The sequence below is a fragment of the Schistocerca americana genome, chromosome 4 (assembly GCF_021461395.2).
Source record: "Schistocerca americana isolate TAMUIC-IGC-003095 chromosome 4, iqSchAmer2.1, whole genome shotgun sequence".
In the NCBI taxonomy this organism is placed as follows: domain Eukaryota; kingdom Metazoa; phylum Arthropoda; class Insecta; order Orthoptera; family Acrididae; genus Schistocerca; species Schistocerca americana.
Genome location: NC_060122.1, coordinates 115196989 through 115214684, shown reverse-complemented (window position 1 = coordinate 115214684; position 17696 = coordinate 115196989). Strand labels below are relative to the sequence as shown.

At 42.4% G+C, this 17696-nt stretch overlaps 1 protein-coding gene across 1 annotated transcript in view; it reads left to right on the top strand.

Annotated features, from left to right (window-relative positions):
- LOC124613929 overlaps window positions 1–8471 on the top strand; it is a 42392-nt gene extending 33921 nt beyond the window's left edge. Inside the window, exon 5 of the mRNA XM_047142681.1 lies at window positions 7935–8471. Coding sequence (XP_046998637.1) covers window positions 7935–7959 — 25 coding nt within the window. The 3' untranslated portion in view covers window positions 7960–8471. The remainder of the gene's footprint in view (window positions 1–7934) is intronic.
- Window positions 8472–17696: the final 9225 nt, after the last annotated feature.

Below are 17696 nucleotides of genomic sequence, written 5' to 3'. Positions count from 1 at the left end.
GGAGGCGGGCTGCACGATGTTGGGGCGTGAGCGGAAGACGGCCTAACGGTGTGCGGGACCGTAGCCCAGCTTCATGGAGACGGTTGGGAATGGTCCTCGCCGATACCCCAGGAGCAACAGTGTCCCTAATTTGCTGGGAAGTGGCGGTGCGGTCCCCTACGGCACTGCGTAAGATCCTACGGTCTTGGCGTGCATCCGTGCGTCGCTGCGGTCCGGTCCCAGGTCGACGGGCACGTGCACCTTCCGCCGACCACTGGCGACAACATCGATGTACTGTGGAGACCTCACGCCCCACGTGTTGAGCAATTCGGCGGTACGTCCACCCGGCCTCCCGCATGCCCACTATACGCCCTCGCTCAAAGTCCGTCAACTGCACATACGGTTCACGTCCACGCTGTCGCGGCATGCTACTAGTGTTAAAGACTGCGATGGAGCTCCGTATGCCACGGCAAACTGGCTGACACTGACGGCGGCGGTGCACAAATGCTGAGCAGCTAGCGCCATTCGACGGCCAACACCGCGGTTCCTGGTGTGTCCGCTGTGCCGTGCGTGTGATCATTGCTTGTACAGCCCTCTCGCAGTGTCGGGAGCAAGTATGGTGGGTCTGACACACCAGTGTCAATGTGTTCTTTTTTCCATTTCCAGGAGTGTATAATGGTAAGATAGAGATTTCGGAACAAGGTTTTAAATTGCAAGATACTTCCTGGGGCAGATGTGGACTCTGACAACAATTTATTTGTTATGAACTGTAGATTAAAACTAAGCAGATTGTAAAAAGGTAGGAAAATAAGGAGATGGGACCTGGATAAACTGAAAGAGCTAGAGGTTGTTGAGGACCATTAGCGAACGATTGACAAGAACAGGGGAAAGAAATACAATAGAGAAAGAATGGGTAGCTTTAAGAGATGAAGTAGTGAAGGCAGCAAGGGGTCAAGTAGGTAAAATGACGAAGTCCTTGGGTAACACAACAGGTATTGAATTTAATTGCTGAAAGGAAAAATGCGCCGAGAGGGAACACAAACGTCTAAAAAATGAGACTGACAGCAAGTATAAAATGGCTAAGCAGGGGTGGCTAGAGGACAAATGTAAGAACTTAGAAGCTTATGTCACTAGGGGGAAAATAAATACCGCTTACAGGAAATTAGATACCTTTGTAGAGAAGAGCTGTATCAATATCAAGAGCTCACACTGGAAACCACTACTAATCAAAGAAGAGAAAGCTGAAGGTAGAAGTAGTATATAGAGAGTCCATACAAGGGTTATGTAGTTGAGGGCAATATTACAGAAATGGAAGAGAACGTAGATGAAGATGAGATGGGAGGTATGATACTGCGTGAAGAATTTGACGGAGCGTTGGAAGACCTAAGTCGAAACAAGGCCCAGGGAGCAGACGACATTCCGTTAGAAGTGCTCTTAGCCTTGGGACAAGCGGCCATGAAAAAACTCTTCCATCTGGTGAAGCTGGCGAAATACCCTCAGAGTCCAAGAGGAATCTAATGATTCCAGTTACAAAAAAAGTAGGTGCTGAAAGGGGTGAATATTATCGAATTGTCAATTTAATAAGTCATGATTGCAAAATACTAACACGAATTCTTTATCGAAGAATGGAAAAACTGGTAGTAGCGGACCTCGTTGAAGATCAATTCGGGTTCGGGAGAAACGTAGGAGCACGCGAGGCAATACTGACGCTACGACTTGTTTTAGAAGATAGGTTGAGGAAAGTCAAAGCGACGTTTAAAGCATTTGCAGACTTAGAGACAGCTTTTGATAATGTTGACCGGAATACTCTCTTTGAAATCAGGGATAAAATACAGGGAGAGAAGGGCTGTTTACAACTTCTACAGAAACCAGATAGCAGCTATAATCGCCGAAGGGCATGAAAGGGAAGCACTGGTTGAGAAGGGAGTGAGACAGGGCTGCAGCATATCCCCTATGTTATTCAATCTGTCAAGTGAACAAGCAGTAAAGGGAACAAACGAAAAATTTGGAGTGGGAATTAAAATTAAGAAAGAAGAAATAAAATCTTTGACAGAATTACAATGCAATTTGCAAACCTCAGAGACAGCAAATAACTTGGAAGAGCAAGTTGAACGGAATGGACAGTGTTTTGAAAGGAGGATATAAGATGAACATCAAAAACATCAAAAGAAGTGTATTGGAATGAAGTCGAATTAAATCAGGTGATGGTGAGGGAATTAGATGAGATGAGATTTGCTGTTTTGGCAGCAAAATAACTGATGATGGCTTTTTTGAAAGTATTTGAATGGACTGTGGTCATGTATGGAAATGAAGCGTGGACGATAAACAGTTTAGACAAGAAGAGAATAGAAGCTTTTGAAATCTAGTGCTACAGAAGAATGCTGACGATTAGATGGGCAGATCGCTGAATAGAATTGGGGAGACAAGAAGTTTGTGGCACAGCTTGATCAAAAGAAAGGATCTGTTGATAGGACACATTCTAAGACATCAAGGGGACACCAATTTAGTATTTGAGGGAATTGTAGGGGGTAAAAATTGTTCAGGAGATCAAGAGATGATTACACTAAGCAGATTCAGAAAGATGTAGTTTGCAGTAGTTACTCGGAGATGAAGAAGCTCGCACACGATGGAATAGCATGGAGAGCTGCATCAATCCAGTCTTTGGTCTGAAGACCACATCAACAACGGTGGTGACCTGCAGCTGTATCTAAGTGTAAATGAAGACAGTGTACATGGACGGTATTGAGATTCTCGATAGCTAACAAAATCGGCGCAGGATTTAGGGTTAAAGCTCAACTCATCAAAACCTAAGCGGTACTGGTTGGTCATTCTTGCCTCATTAACCCAAAATATCGGGAATAGTTAAGTCTAAATAGGACAGATATCAACTTCTGTCCTTCAGTATGGAGTCTAGTTCAGATTTAGATCTAGTATTATTCCTAGACTGTGCTCGTTACTGCAATATGCACAAAGGCGTCAGCATCTCCCGATGCCCTCTAAAAACATAAAAAGCTCTTCCCTCTTGACCTGAAAACGAAACTTGTACAAACATTCTTCCAGCTAGTGATTTCAGCGATGTTATCCTGGAAGGTCTTTCTCAGGAAGCTCCCGGCGCCTGAAAGTGGTTATCCATGCGTTTTTTAGTTATATTCGTGATGTTCGACTCTTTGATCATATTTCATCATCAACGCAGAGCTATCAAGGATGTGTGCAGAAAAACGCATAGATTTTCATACCGTCTGCCTTCTCTACTGTCTTGTCAACGTACAATATGCCTCATATGTCTCCTAGACCTTAAAACTCCTGTCTGAACAACATTGCAGGAACATCCGTTCTCATCAGAGGAAAATCCTCTTTGTCTCACTGCATCGTTCAGCCACTTTCTCGAATTCCTTCTCAGTGGCAGGAATCCGACTCTCCAATAACTCCTGCATTATTTTAGAGAACTGAATAACATCTCCAGCATCAGAAGACAGCTGATGACTTATCTACTGAGGCAACAATAGTGAATACCATTGTGCTTGTATGGAGTCGTTATCCCCGTAAATCTTTCTTTCCAACCAGATCTTCCTCATTTCAAATATTCTTAGCTCGTGCAGTCTCTTTAAACTACCTTTCCTCAGAATTTGCCAAGTTGAAAAAAAAATCTGCATTACACCTATAAACCCTTTTTACATCTGCCGTTATTGTTATTATTCTCATTATTATTATGACGTTAAGCAAATAACTTGATCAATTTTTCATTGAGTTCTTCTTGTCCTTCCAATAAGCTTTCATTCTTTACCAAAAGGATTGTTTATGCTCATCCGACCACTTTGGTCTGTACTGTTTTTCTTTCGGTTACTCTGATATAAATTCCCATTTGCTACTTTGTAGAAGGAGAACCCTTCAGACACACAGTGTCGGCTGGTCTTATGTTTGCATGATTTAGGTCCTTTCGAATTTCATCCACACAAGGTGTGGAATTCTTAAGTGAAGTTACATAATCATTCTCTTCGTCAGTCGATTTTCTGATAGTCGGCTGAGATTGCCAAAGAATTTCATTCGTCTGTTCCTATTATCAATTTTGATGTTTGAAAACTTTTCTTTTTTAATTGATTGTAGCCCATAACCGTTTTGGGTATGTCTTCCGCCTGGAGTTTTCCTGGAGATCTTTCTCTCTTCTTTTTTAATGTCTTCAAGTTGTTGATTTCTGTTAAGGGTTAGTGTTTCCTTTGCGTAGAGAATTGCTGGTTTTATGACAGTATTTTAGTGTCGAATTTTTGCCCCCCTGGATATTAATTTTTTGTTGTAGAGGTTTTGTTTAAACACTGATCCTTTTTTAATTTGAGGCGATGTTGGTGTGAGATTTTTCTCAATATCTGCCGGCTCGATGAATTCTCAAAGGTATTTTTAAAGTGTGGGACTCTGTTGTTGTTGTTGTTGTTGTTGTTGGCTTCAGTCCTGAGATTGGTTTGATGCAACTCTCCATGCTACTCTATCCTGTGCAAGCTTCTTCATCTCCCAGTACCTACTGCAACCTACATCCTTCTGAGTCTGCTTAGTGTATTCATCTCTTGGTCTCCCTCTACGATTTTTACCCTCCACGCTGCCCTCTAATACTAAATTGGTGATGCCTTGATGCCTCAGAACTTGTCCTACCAACCGATCCCTTCTTCTTGTGAAATTGTGCCACAAACTCCTCTTCCCCCAATTCTATTCAATACCTCCTCATTAGTTATGTGATCTACCCATCTAATGTTCCGCATTCTTCTGTAGCACCACATTTCGAAAGCTTCTTTCCTCTGGACTCTGTTAATTTTACCATATTTTGTTTTCAAGCTTGCAGTTTGGTTTTGAACAAAAGAATTCAGTTTTCTCAAATGAAATTTGTAAACCTACTTTTCCTGCACATTCTTTCAGTATTTCCAGCTGTTTGACAGCAATCTGCTCATCCTCTGTTAATATCGCCAGGTCGTCCGCAAATGCAAGATATGGTATGTAGAGGTTGTTTTTGGCAACGCCCAGTTGGATTGGCTTCCAAACCCCACTTTTCTTGACTTCTTTCTCAGATTCTTCTATAACTTTGTCTAGAATTACGTTGAACAGAATAGGAGAGATTCCACCACCTTGTCTCACACCTGTTTCAATGTCGAAGGGCACTGAGACCTCCCGCAAAAATTTTACTTTCGATTTCGTGCCAATTAGTGTTTGTTTTATGATTTCTCGTGTTTTGATATCTAATCCACTCTCTTCTAAAATTTGGAATGGTGGGGGCCTGTCTGTTGAATCGTGTGCTTTTATCAAATCTAAAAATGTGCATCTACAAGTTTTTAACTGAGAGCTCGCATTTTGCGTATGGTTTTGAGGTTGAAAATTTTCTCCTTACATGATCTGTTCGGTCTGAATCCTGCTTGATATTCTGCTATTTTGGGTTCTTATTGTTGTTGTGTTCTAGTCAAGAGACAAGCTGATGGTAATAATAATAATAATAATAATAGAAATTATCAGTGGTAGCGGGAGCAGTAGTAGAAGTATTAGAAGTATTAACTTTATTAGTTCATAGTCAATATTATTTACTCACATTACAGACCCTCAATGATTTTAATGGTAATTGTCTTCTTAAAATTGTTACTTCTTAGGTAACTGTGACGTAAGAAAAGGTACTGAATGTGTGAAACCCTAGTCGGATGGTCCTAATCAGGTCAGGTTAAACAAAGAAATAAAATATTGTACATTACACAAAAGAGTCATTGTTACTGCCCCAGTATCATGTATACAGGGTGGTCCATTGATCGTGACCAGGCCAAATATATCACGAAATAAGTTTCGTTCTTTGTAGTTTTTTCGTTTGACGTTTGTCTAGCTTGAAGGGGGAAACCAGATGGCGCTATGGTTGGCGCGCTAGATGGCGCTGCCATAGATCAAAGGGATATCAACTGCGTTTTTTAAATAGGAAATACGAAAGTTTTAGTTGGACCACTTTTTTCGCTTTGTGATAGATGGCGCTGTAATAGTCACAAACATATGGCTCACAATTTTAGACGAACAGTTGGTAACAGGTAGATTTTTAAATTAATATACAGAACGTAGATATCTTTGTACATTTTATTTCGGTTGTTCCAATGTGATACATTTCTGAGAACACATGCTGTTACAGCCTGATTACTTGTAAATACCACATTAATGCAATAAATGCTCAAAATGATGTCTATCAACCTCAATGCATTTGGCAATACGTATAAAGACATTCCTCTCAACAGCGAGTAGTTCGCCTTCCGTAATGTTCGCACATGCATTGAAAATGCGCTGACACACGTTGTCAGGCGTTGTCGGTGGATCACGATAGCAAGTATCCTTCAACTTTCCCCACAGAAAGAAATCCGGTGACGTCAGATCCGATGAACGTGCGGGCCGTGGTATGGTGCTTTGACGACGAATCCACATGTCATGAAATATGCTATTCAATACCGCTTCAACCGTATACGAGTTATGTGCCGGATATCCATCATGTTGGAAGAACATCGCCATTCTGCCTTCCAGTGAAACATCTTGTAGTAACATCGGTAGAACATCACGTAGGAAATCAGCATACACTGCACCAATTAGATTGCCATCGATAAAATGGGGGCCAATTATCCTTCCTCCGAAAATGCCGCACCATACATTAACCGGCCAAGGTCGCTGATGTTCCACTTGTCGCAGCCATCGTGGATTTTCCGTTGCCCAAGAGTGCATATTATGCCGGTTTACGCTACCGCTGTTGGTAAATGACGCTTCGTCGCTAAATAGAACGCGTGCAAAAAATCTGTCATCGTCCCGTAATTTCTCTTGTGCCCAGTGGTACAACTGTACACGACGTTCAAAGTCGTCGCCATGCAATTACTGGTGCATAGAAATATGGTACGGGTGCAATCGATGTTGAGGTAGCATTCTCAACACCGACGTTTTTCAGATTCCCGATTCTCCCGCAATTCATCTGCTACTGATGTGCAGATTAGCCGCGGCAGGATCTAAAACACCTATTTGGACATCATCATTTGTTGCAGGTCGTGGTTGACGTTTCACATATGGCTGAACACTTCCTGTTTCCTTAAATAACGAGCCGGCCGCTGGTGGCCGAGCGGTTCTGGCTCTACAGTCTGGAACCGCGCGACCGCTACGGTCGCAGGTTCGAATCCTGCCTCGGGCATGGATGTGTGTGTTGTCCTTAGGTTAGTTAGGTTTAAGTAGTTCTACGTTCTAGAGGATTTATGACCTCAGCAGTTGAGTCCCATAGTGCTCAGAGCCATTTGAGCCATTTTTGAACCTTAAATAACGTAACTATCCGGCGAACGGTCCGGACACTGGAATGATGTCGTCCAGGACACCGAGCAGCATACATAGCACACGCCCGTTGGGCATTTTGATCACAATAGCCATACATGAACACGATATAGACCTTTTCCCCAATTGGTAAACGGTCCATTTTAACACGGGTAATGTATCACGAAGCAAATACCGTCTGCACTGGCAGAGTGTTACGTGACACCACGTACTTATACGTGTGTGACTGTTATAGCGCCATCTACTACAAAGCGAAAAAAGTGGTCCAACTAAAACATTCAGATTTCTTTACGTACTACACGAATATGTAATAAAAAATGGAGGTTCCTATTTAAAAAACACAGGTGATACCCGTTTGACCTATAGCAGCGCCATCTAGCGGGCCAACTATAGCGCCATCTGTTTTCCCCTTCAAACTAGACTAGTTTCCGCCCTTGTAGTTTTTTCATTTGACGCTTATTTCGTGAGATATTTGGCCCCGTCACGATCAATGGACCACCCTGTATACATGTTACTGGGGCAGTAACAATGACTCATTTGTGTAATGTACAATATTTTACGTTAATTTAAGCACTTACTTTATAATTTTACAGTATCATAAAGCACATAATTTATTCTCAAGCTAATGTTTTTATTTAATTTGTCTATAGGTGCACAGACAAACAAGAAAATTGAAGCACCGCGGCTTCTGGGTAAGATTAAAGTCAACAGAGTACCTCATCACCATGTGGAGCTTCTGCCATGTCCACAGCCATTACGGACCACAGCGGCCGAAACTGGAACTCTGATAGTGTCTCACAACCAGAAGATGGACATCTACAATGATCATAGACATAAGTTCAACATCCATTTTTCAGTTGTTTATTAGCACCAGCACCAAGAAATGTAAATAATTTGTGCATAACTAGTCAAAAGCAACTGAAAACGTTACATTAACTAATCTGTGTGTCAAGTGTTTGATTGCCAACCTGTTCACTGACATATGCCAAGTAAGAAAACTATTTGGATTTTAGCACAGCTTAACCATAATACTCAGCACAAACATTTCAAAAGTACCACCATACTAAACATTTCTTTTTCTACGGTAAATAAAAACAGACCCATAACTATAACGTCTATTAAAATATGTTCTATACAAACTCATATTGTGGTAAATAATATCAAATAAACTATCCAAGAATAAAGTATGCAAACGTCACTGAATATAGTGTGCACCACATACCTGCAGATGCAGTTTCACGTTAACAAACAAAAAATTTCATAAAAAAGACCCTTCAAGTGGATGCTCTTGTTGATGCTGCGGAAAACCATATTCTCTTTCAACTTTAATTGCACATAAATGCTGGATATAGTTCGCTCTGACAAGGCATCCACAGTTTAACCAAAGCTGAAAAACAGTCAAACATACTCAGCTTCTTACAATCGTTCTTGCATATTTATATGTGTCTTCATTTACATCTTCTGTGACAAACGTCGAGGGCTTCCTTCACTACTTTTCTATGTCTATATAACTGCTGGAATATTGCAACTGTTTTTAATCATAACTCAAATGTTGCCACTGCACTGGTTCTTGTTTTATCGGAATACATTGGAACTGAAGATATGTTTACTCTGAATTAATATACGGTAAAATATGATGTATTCATTTGCAGCTGAAAGCTAAACCTAATTCCTGACATACATAAAAACTCACTGAACCACTCACACATGAAGAGGTCGTCAGAGGAAATTTTTCTATGTAAAGTTATAAAAGTTGGAGCTGATGTGAATTTTATGAAATTCTATTAAACAATCTATGCATTTAATATGGAATAGCTGTACCAAAGTTCCCATCACTGCTTACATAGTCACACGACTATATGCTAACCGCGATCTTTCATTAATATGCATACTTATCGATAGAACTGAAGTGATCTTTACACTGGTTTATACTTCTTTCAGGAAAGCACAGTTGTCCTAGACGAACTTCCTAATGTAACACTCACTGTTTGTTTCAATCTCCTTGGTAAAATAACTCAAAGTATCGGACTGCATCTAATGTCTTAATTTTCAGCATAATGCGCCTAATAAAACGAATTTTGTTTTATTTTGCTAGTGAATTACTGCAGTAGCTGAAGATGGCTATCGATCTGTGGTGTGGAGATATTCTGCTAAATCAAAAGAAACTGAAAATTCAAACGCTGAAATTATGCATAAAAATATATGCTCCTTCAAAATAACTGTCCCAACTAATAATGTATGGCCATAAAAGATACCAAATATCTTCATGGTGATTATCTGTTTCGGTCTACTCAGTTACTGTGGGCAACAATGGACACCAATGCAATCTTTAATTTATGTGGCATGGCGTTGGTTTATTTAAGCTTTTACTTTCAAACCAAAAAATTAGTGCACAGCCCTGAGAATAAAGTAACTCTTGTAATTAATGCACCGTTCCAAGCTTGTTCTCAGCAGCACAAGGAACGTTCAACATTCACTTTCTTTCGTACTGTGTACTGCGGCTACAGCCCACTGGCTCAGTCCTCATTTTGACCAAAACACACAGCCGCTATTTTCTGCATGCACCAGCACTGCTATTGGCCCTTACACCGAAACTTCAAGAATCGTGCAGATTCTCGTCAACGTTCTTTCGATGACATGATGTCTGCATACTGAATGATCTTCTGCATCGATTATCTTGAACAATCTTTCGTGCAGTTCAGTTTTCTGTTCTGCTTCTCTATTTATTAGTGAAACCCTCAACTCAATTGAAAACTTCAAACCTTCTACCCTTTGTCGTTAATTTCAGTGACTCGTTACAATTATGACGCCATCACCGATGTCTGGAAACATCTTCATTCCACTCTTTCAATATTTCGGCTCAACTCTCCATACTTTATCATCTGGCAATACCAGTAAGGACACTACTCTTATTCCGCAAAGTGCCGTCATTTCTCCTCTAAAATATGCCATGTCCTTTCTGTCTATCGTTATAATTCCGATTATCATCGTCAACTGTTTCTTTCTCCTCAATAATATTAGAGAGATATATTTTTACATATTGAGCCATAGCACTTCCCATGCTCCATCCCTGAATGAAACAAGAAGAAACCCTAATAACAGGTACAAAGAAATATACAAACCATCAACATAGATGTTGATGTTGTGTTGCCATTCACGGATACCTTTCCAAGTGAGTTTTCCAATAGGTAGTGGTCTAGTGGTTAGCGTCCCTCTCCGGTTCCAGGTTCGATTTCTTCCTGCTTTCTTCATATGTGATCTGGGTGTGTTGTTCTAATACTTTCATCTCTTCTCCATCATAAAGAAGCGCAAGTATCTGAAGGGACATGGAATGGAAAGACGTGCACCAGGAGGATGAACAACCCTGAAGAAAGGGAGGGCTCCTCTGGCCAAAGGAGCCATCTTTTCATTCCCATTTCTGTGAAGACAATATGTAATGTCGATTCATTCTGTCAATGTACTCCATGGGCTATTTTGGCGCTTTATCTACCATGTTTCAAAAGCGTTGCGCTCCTGTCGTTATTCGTCATTAAGAAACAAGACTGTGGAAAAAATGCTTACTGTGGATGCTTGGATCAAATCGAGATTATTCACTATAGGTAGTTACTCTCCCCACGCCTATAGACTATACAAAATTGCTTAGTAGCTGCATTTAGCAATCGATTTCGTTTAAAAAGAGAAAATAAGGGGGAGGAATAACGAAGACTGGAATGTATCTGTACAATAGATGTAGCTGAAATGTATGTGCATTGGTGAGACAAAGAAAATGGTCCAAAAAAAAAAATAAACTAGAATTTTCCCCACAGCTTGGCTCCTGTATGCATTCAACACACATACTGAATACACCTGATCCCTGTATCGCCCTATTCCACCCTCTGTCTGTCCACCTTATCCTACCACCTCTATCTGTATGTCTCCTCCTCCCCACTCTCTCTCTCTCTCTCTCTCTCTCTCTCTCTCTCTCTCTCTCTCTCCATTCCCTCCTCCCCTATCTTTGTACATTTCCTTTACCCCCCTCTCTCTCACCATATCTTCCTCCGCCTCCCTCAGACAGTTTATTCCTCCCCCTGCCTCTTTTCATCTCCACTTCCCCCACCATCTGCTTACAACTCCTCTACATCTGCATCACAAATCTACTCCTCCTCCTCCCCTCCCCCTGATCATTTCCTCCTCTCCTTGCTCAGTCCACCACCTCCTCTACATACCTTAACCCGCCCCCAACCATGTTCATCAGTACATTTTCCATTTGCGTTATAGTTCCCACAACATACTTGTCATACAGGGTAGGCTAAACATCAGCGGCTTGAAAAAAATCATTCATTTGCCCCTGACATACAGGCCTCCATGCATAGCATTTCAATAAAGCAGGCCAATATCACTCCAACGCCATGCACCTATAATGCAGGGCAGCCTACATATCAGGGTCCATAAAACCATTTCTTGCACCTGAAATGTAGGCTTCCCTGCAAAGCAGATTGATTAGGCAGGCCAATACTGTCTCCACACCACATTCATGCCATTCATGAAAAAACCAGAAGCTAGAAAAGTATGTTCTTCCCTCTGCTCCTATTGGAAATAGCAGATTATAACAGGTTATAAAACCCATAGTGCTGATACTAATAAGGCCCACTGTTTCTGTGTCAGATTTGGTTGGAATGGATCCATAGGTTTGGGAGCAGATATTGGACATACACTCTGGGATTATATATATATCATACAACAAATTAGAAGGTATCAGATAGATTATATAATGGTAAGACAAAGATTTAGGAACCAGGTTTTAAAATTGAAGACATTTCCAGGGGGCAGATGTGGACTCTGACCACAATGAACCGCAGATTAAAACTAAAGAAACTGCAAAAAGGTGGGAATTTAAGGAGATGTGACCTGCATAAACTGACTAAACCAGAGGTTGTACAGAGTTTCAGGAGAGCATAAGGGAACAATTGACAGCAATGGGGGAAAGAAATACAGTAGAAGAACAATGGGTAGCTTTGAGGGATGAAGTAGTGAAGGCAGCAGAGGATCAAATAAGTAAAAAGACGAGGGCTAGTAGAAATCCTTGGGTAACAGAAGAAATATTGAATTTAATTGACGAAAGGAGAAAATATAAAAATGCAGTAAATGAAGCAGGCAAAAAGGAATACAAACGTCTCAAAAATGAGACCGACAGGAAGTGCAAAATGCACGCGCATGCACACGCACACGCACACACGCGCACACACGCACACACACCTTTGGTCCGCTGTGTGCAGATGCCTCTACTTCGTGGCATAATGAATGCCTTCCGCTCAAACTATTAACAGTGATGAACCTGCATAGTAGAAAATGTTGAAGCAAAAGCGGCTTAACTTGATCTGAACATTTGCTCATTAATCTGGAAGTCCCGCGTGAATATTCTTTTACAAGACATGAAAGAGATACAATTAAATATGAAATACTGACTTCTTTACATCAGTACGATGAAAATGTTTTATTTTATGAATAACAGCTAAATCTGCAGGGACGAGTTTCAGTTTAAACTATGTAGGCCTAATGTAAGTGACAAAGTTATAAACTGGAAACTCTTCCCTTTTTTTTTGATATGTTATATTTTCAGTGTAACTTAAGTGATCATTAAGTATGAAGTGTGCGTGACTAAGGTGGGAAACCTGCGAAAGGCATAAAGTGTAAGTGAAATCCTGTGTTTGGCAAGCGTTACCATGTGTAACTGGAACATTTCGCTGACGCGAAGAAGAGGATGAACACTTTGCTTACCTGGACTTGATCACGAGAGCATCTGACTGGCTGAGATTTAACGAGTGCAAGCGGGTTGTCCTTGGAAGGTCCTGCAAGGCATTCCACATAAACGCGATGATTCGACCACGTTATCCTCTTTACGCCAAGACGGTGCGATTGAAAATGGTTCAAACGGCTCTGAGCATTATGGGACATAACATCTGAGGTCATCAGTCCCTTAGAACTTAGAACTGCTTACGCCTAACTAACCTAAGAACATCACACACGACGGCCGAAGTGGCCGTGCGGTTAAAGGCGCTGCAGTCTGGAACCGCAAGACCGCTACGGTCACAGGTTCGAATCCTGCCTCGGGCATGGATGTTTGTGATGTCCTTAGGTTAGTTAGGTTTAACTAGTTCTAAGTTCTAGGGGACTAATGACCTCAGCAGTTGAGTCCCATAGTGCTCAGAGCCATTTGAACCATTTTTTGAACATCACACACATCCATGCCCGAGGCAGGATTCGAACCTGCGACCGTAGCAGTCGCGCGATTCCGGACTGTAGCGTCTAGAACCGCCCGGCCACCCAGGCCGGCGGCTATGTGGTCCCGCAATTTATTATAATAATAATAATAATAATAATAATAATAATAATTTCCCAATCCCAGAGATCATTTAATCTTGTACGTAGTCCCATGACTAGTATTTGTCCTAAAAACAGTTTCAGAGTGAAAATAAGTGTCTCACTACTATCTTGCGCTCTCTTTTGTCGTAGCTGCCTCAGTGAATGGATGGAATAAAAAGTGGTGTCTAGTGATGTTCGTTTAACTAAGGTGAATTGCACTATTCTGAAAATTTACTTTATTTATCTGCATTATTGAATTTGCTTCTCGATATCATCTAATAATTTTTAACGGTGTTGAGCAAATATTTGTTTTTGGTCATCTTAATACGATGATGCAATGGATCGGTCGCCATTGTCGCAGCCTTAAGTGCTCATGGTGCGTTCCAGAAAACGAACCTATCTTTATTCAACTGCATGATACCGACGTCTGAATTAATTTTGCATAAAATGACGCTTATAAATCGGCATCAATTTTCGTCTTTCGCTCATCACTATATAAGGAAAAGAGAGAGTGTGTGATTATAATCACTACAATCAGTAGTAACAACTTACTAAAGGGAAAGAGCGATTTAACCCCCCCTTCATATTTACCATGAATAATTCAGTGTATTTGGATGGTTGTTTAATATTTTCTCGATGAACAGTTGACTTGCCTAACTCGCGAAACTCAACAGATCCATACAAAAAAAAATCAACCGTTTGTGTCCCATGACAACCTGGTATTGTGGATGTCTGTTTATGTTATTAAGAGAAATCTATCTGTATTTCTTCAGCATTTCCTTAGTTGGAACATGTAACATATATAAGCATAAGAAACCCACAGCTTTGGTGTAACCATACAGTGCTCCCTGCCTGACACTCCTGTCATCTTCTATCTACGAATCCAAACCTGAATTTCTATTCATGTATAATTTTGCCACTATTGGCTACATAATTATTACATTTAATGTTTTCAACATGTAATCTGATTGCACAAATGAGTGCAAGGATTACGCTGCATAAACTTGACAGAAAAATATTCGTGTAGGCCTACTAATTTAGCAAATCTACTCATTCTCTCAACAGAGGTCTCCACAATGGCTTTCTCTGAAATAATAATTTTGTTCTGCTATGTGTTCTTTGTAGTTTGAAATAGTGCTTGTGTTTGTTTACAAAGCACGGCAATTTATGTGTGATGTATTGGGATAGAGAAAGACTGTCACCGCTGGTGGTATTCTATTCTAGCTGTTTTCTTTGCACATTTATGAAATAGTGTCTTGTTTCATCTACTAGACAGTGTCACAGGTTATACGAAATGTCGTAGCACAAACTATACACGTTTCATATTAATACAAATAAATCTAGCTGATGATGTAGGTTTAAATCTTCGAAACGCTTTGTGGAAACTGTGCTGCCATAAGCCGTAGCGATCACACTGGTAGGCAAGGATGTAGCGGGATCAAGTGCGCCTGTCACGAGAGAGGCCAGAGACACACCGACCAGCAACACACTGCCAACGCCCTCTCGACAGCATGAATTTAGCCCGTCGCCACTGACCAGAGGGCCTCATTTACTCATCCAGCACAGCGGATTTAAATCATCACAGGCTGCAACAGCACATAATGTCCAGTCTAGTGACTATAGCGAGGCTACAGTTCATAATGCAAGATTACCGATATTGTCTGCAAGGGGACTATTACTGATGAGCTTGTACCGCAACACTTAGATTTTATTTCAATGAAGTAAATCTTTGCAGTACAAGTAAATAAAGAATAGCATTAATCTACGGGTGCATTTGTCTTGTAGAAAGAGGATACCGGCCACCCATAAGATCGTCCTCTCTCTTGCTTCCTTCAGGTACAAGACTCTGCAAAAATACACTCCTGGAAATTGAAATAAGAACACCGTGAATTCATTGTTCCAGGAAGGGGGAAACTTTATTGACACATTCCTGGGGTCAGATACACCACATGATCAAACTGACAGAACCACAGGCACATAGACACAGGCAACAGAGCATGCACAATGTCGGCACTAGTACAGTGTATATCCACCTTTCGCAGCAATGCAGGCTGCTATTCTCCCATAGAGACGATCATAGAGATGCTGGATGTAGTCCTGTGGAACGGCTTGCCATGCCATTTCCACCTGGCGCCTCAGCTGGACCAGCGTTCGTGCTGGACGTGCAGACCGCGTGAGACGACGCTTCATCCAGTCCCAAACATGCTCAATGGGGGACAGATCCGGAGATCTTGCTGGCCAGGGTAGTTGACTTACACCTTCTAGAGCACGTTGGGTGGCACGGGATACATGCGGACGTGCGTTGTCCTGTTGGAACAGCAAGTTCCCTTGCCGGTCTAGGAATGGTAGAACGATTGAATAGTGCACGGTACATTCAAACCGTCATCGAACCCGTGTCCCCTCGACGATCACCAGTGGTGTACGGCCAGTGTAGGAGATCGCTCCCCACACCATGATGCCGGGTGTTGGCCCTGTGTGCCTCGGTCGTATGCAGTCCTGATTGTGGCGCTCACCTGCACGGCGCCAAACACGCATACGACCATCATTGGCACCAAGGCAGAAGCGACTCTCATCGCTGAAGACGACACGTCTCCATTCGTCCCTCCATTCACGCCTGTCGCGACACCACTGGAGGCGGGCTGCACGATATTGGGGCGTGAGCGGAAGACGGCCTAACGGTGTGCGGGACCGTAGCCCAGCTTCATGGAGACGGTTGCGAATGGTCCTCGCCGATACCCCAGGAGCAACAGTGTCCCTAATTTGCTGGGAAGTGGCGGTGCGGTCCCCTACGGCACTGCGTAAGATCCTACGGTCTTGGCGTGCATCCGTGCGTCGCTGCGGTCCGGTCCCAGGTCGACGGGCACGTGCACCTTCCGCTGACCACTGGCGACAACATCGATGTACTGTGGAGACCTCACGCCCCACGTGTTGAGCAATTCGGCGGTACGTCCACCCGGCCTCCCGCATGCCCACTATACGCCCTCGCTCAAAGTCCGTCAACTGCACATACGGTTCACGTCCACGCTGTCGCGGCATGCTACCAGTGTTAAAGACTGCGATGGAGCTCCGTATGCCACGGCAAACTGGCTGACACTGACGGCGGCGGTGCACAAATGCTGCGCAGCTAGCGCCATTCGACGGCCAACACCGCGGTTCCTGGTGTGTCCGCTGTGCCGTGCGTGTGATCATTGCTTGTACAGCCCTCTCGCAGTGTCCGGAGCAAGTATGGTGGGTCTGACACACCGGTGTCAATGTGTTCTTTTTTCCATTTCCAGGAGTGTATATTAAACTGATACATAATCATGTTTTTTCTCCTTTTGCGAAATGCATAATTTTACCGAACGAAACAAGTGTACCGTAACATGTCGCAATCAGTCGTAACATGGTGTGAGATTGAATGATCACATAGGCTCAGTCGTAAATGAAGCAGATGACTGCATTTCCCTAGTATTCTAGAAACGGACCGCAATCAGTCTGCATACGAGGGTCACTCCAAAAGAAATGCACACTATTTCTGTAAAAATACAGATATTAGGGCTTCCTCCCGTAGACAGTTTTCATTTTGCATCTGTGAACGTTTTACAGTGTGTAGATACATCCTTCCCGCTTGTTTTCAAACTTAGTTCAACCTGTTCCCGCGAGTAGCGCCGTCACAGCATGTCTTCGAGATGGCTGCTACACTTGACGTTCGTCAGAAGCAACATGCTGTCATAGAATTCCTGTGGTGTGAAAACGAGACAGTGGGAAACATCCACAAGAGGTTGAACAAGATTTATGGAGATGCTGCTGTCGATCGCAGTTCAGTTAGTCGGTGGGCAAGCAGGTTACGTGATGAAAACGCGCACGGCAATATTGAGGATTGTCGCCTCAGTGGCAGGCGTCGTACTGCACACACTCCAGGCAATGTGCAGAGAGTTAACGAATTGGTGACTTCTGACAGACGCATCACAGTGAGCGAATTGTCACGCTACGTAGGAATAGGGGAAGGAAGTGTTTGCAGAATACTGAAAGTGTTGGCGTTAAAAAAGGTTTGTGCCAGGTGTGTTGCAGGATGTTGACAGTGGCTCACA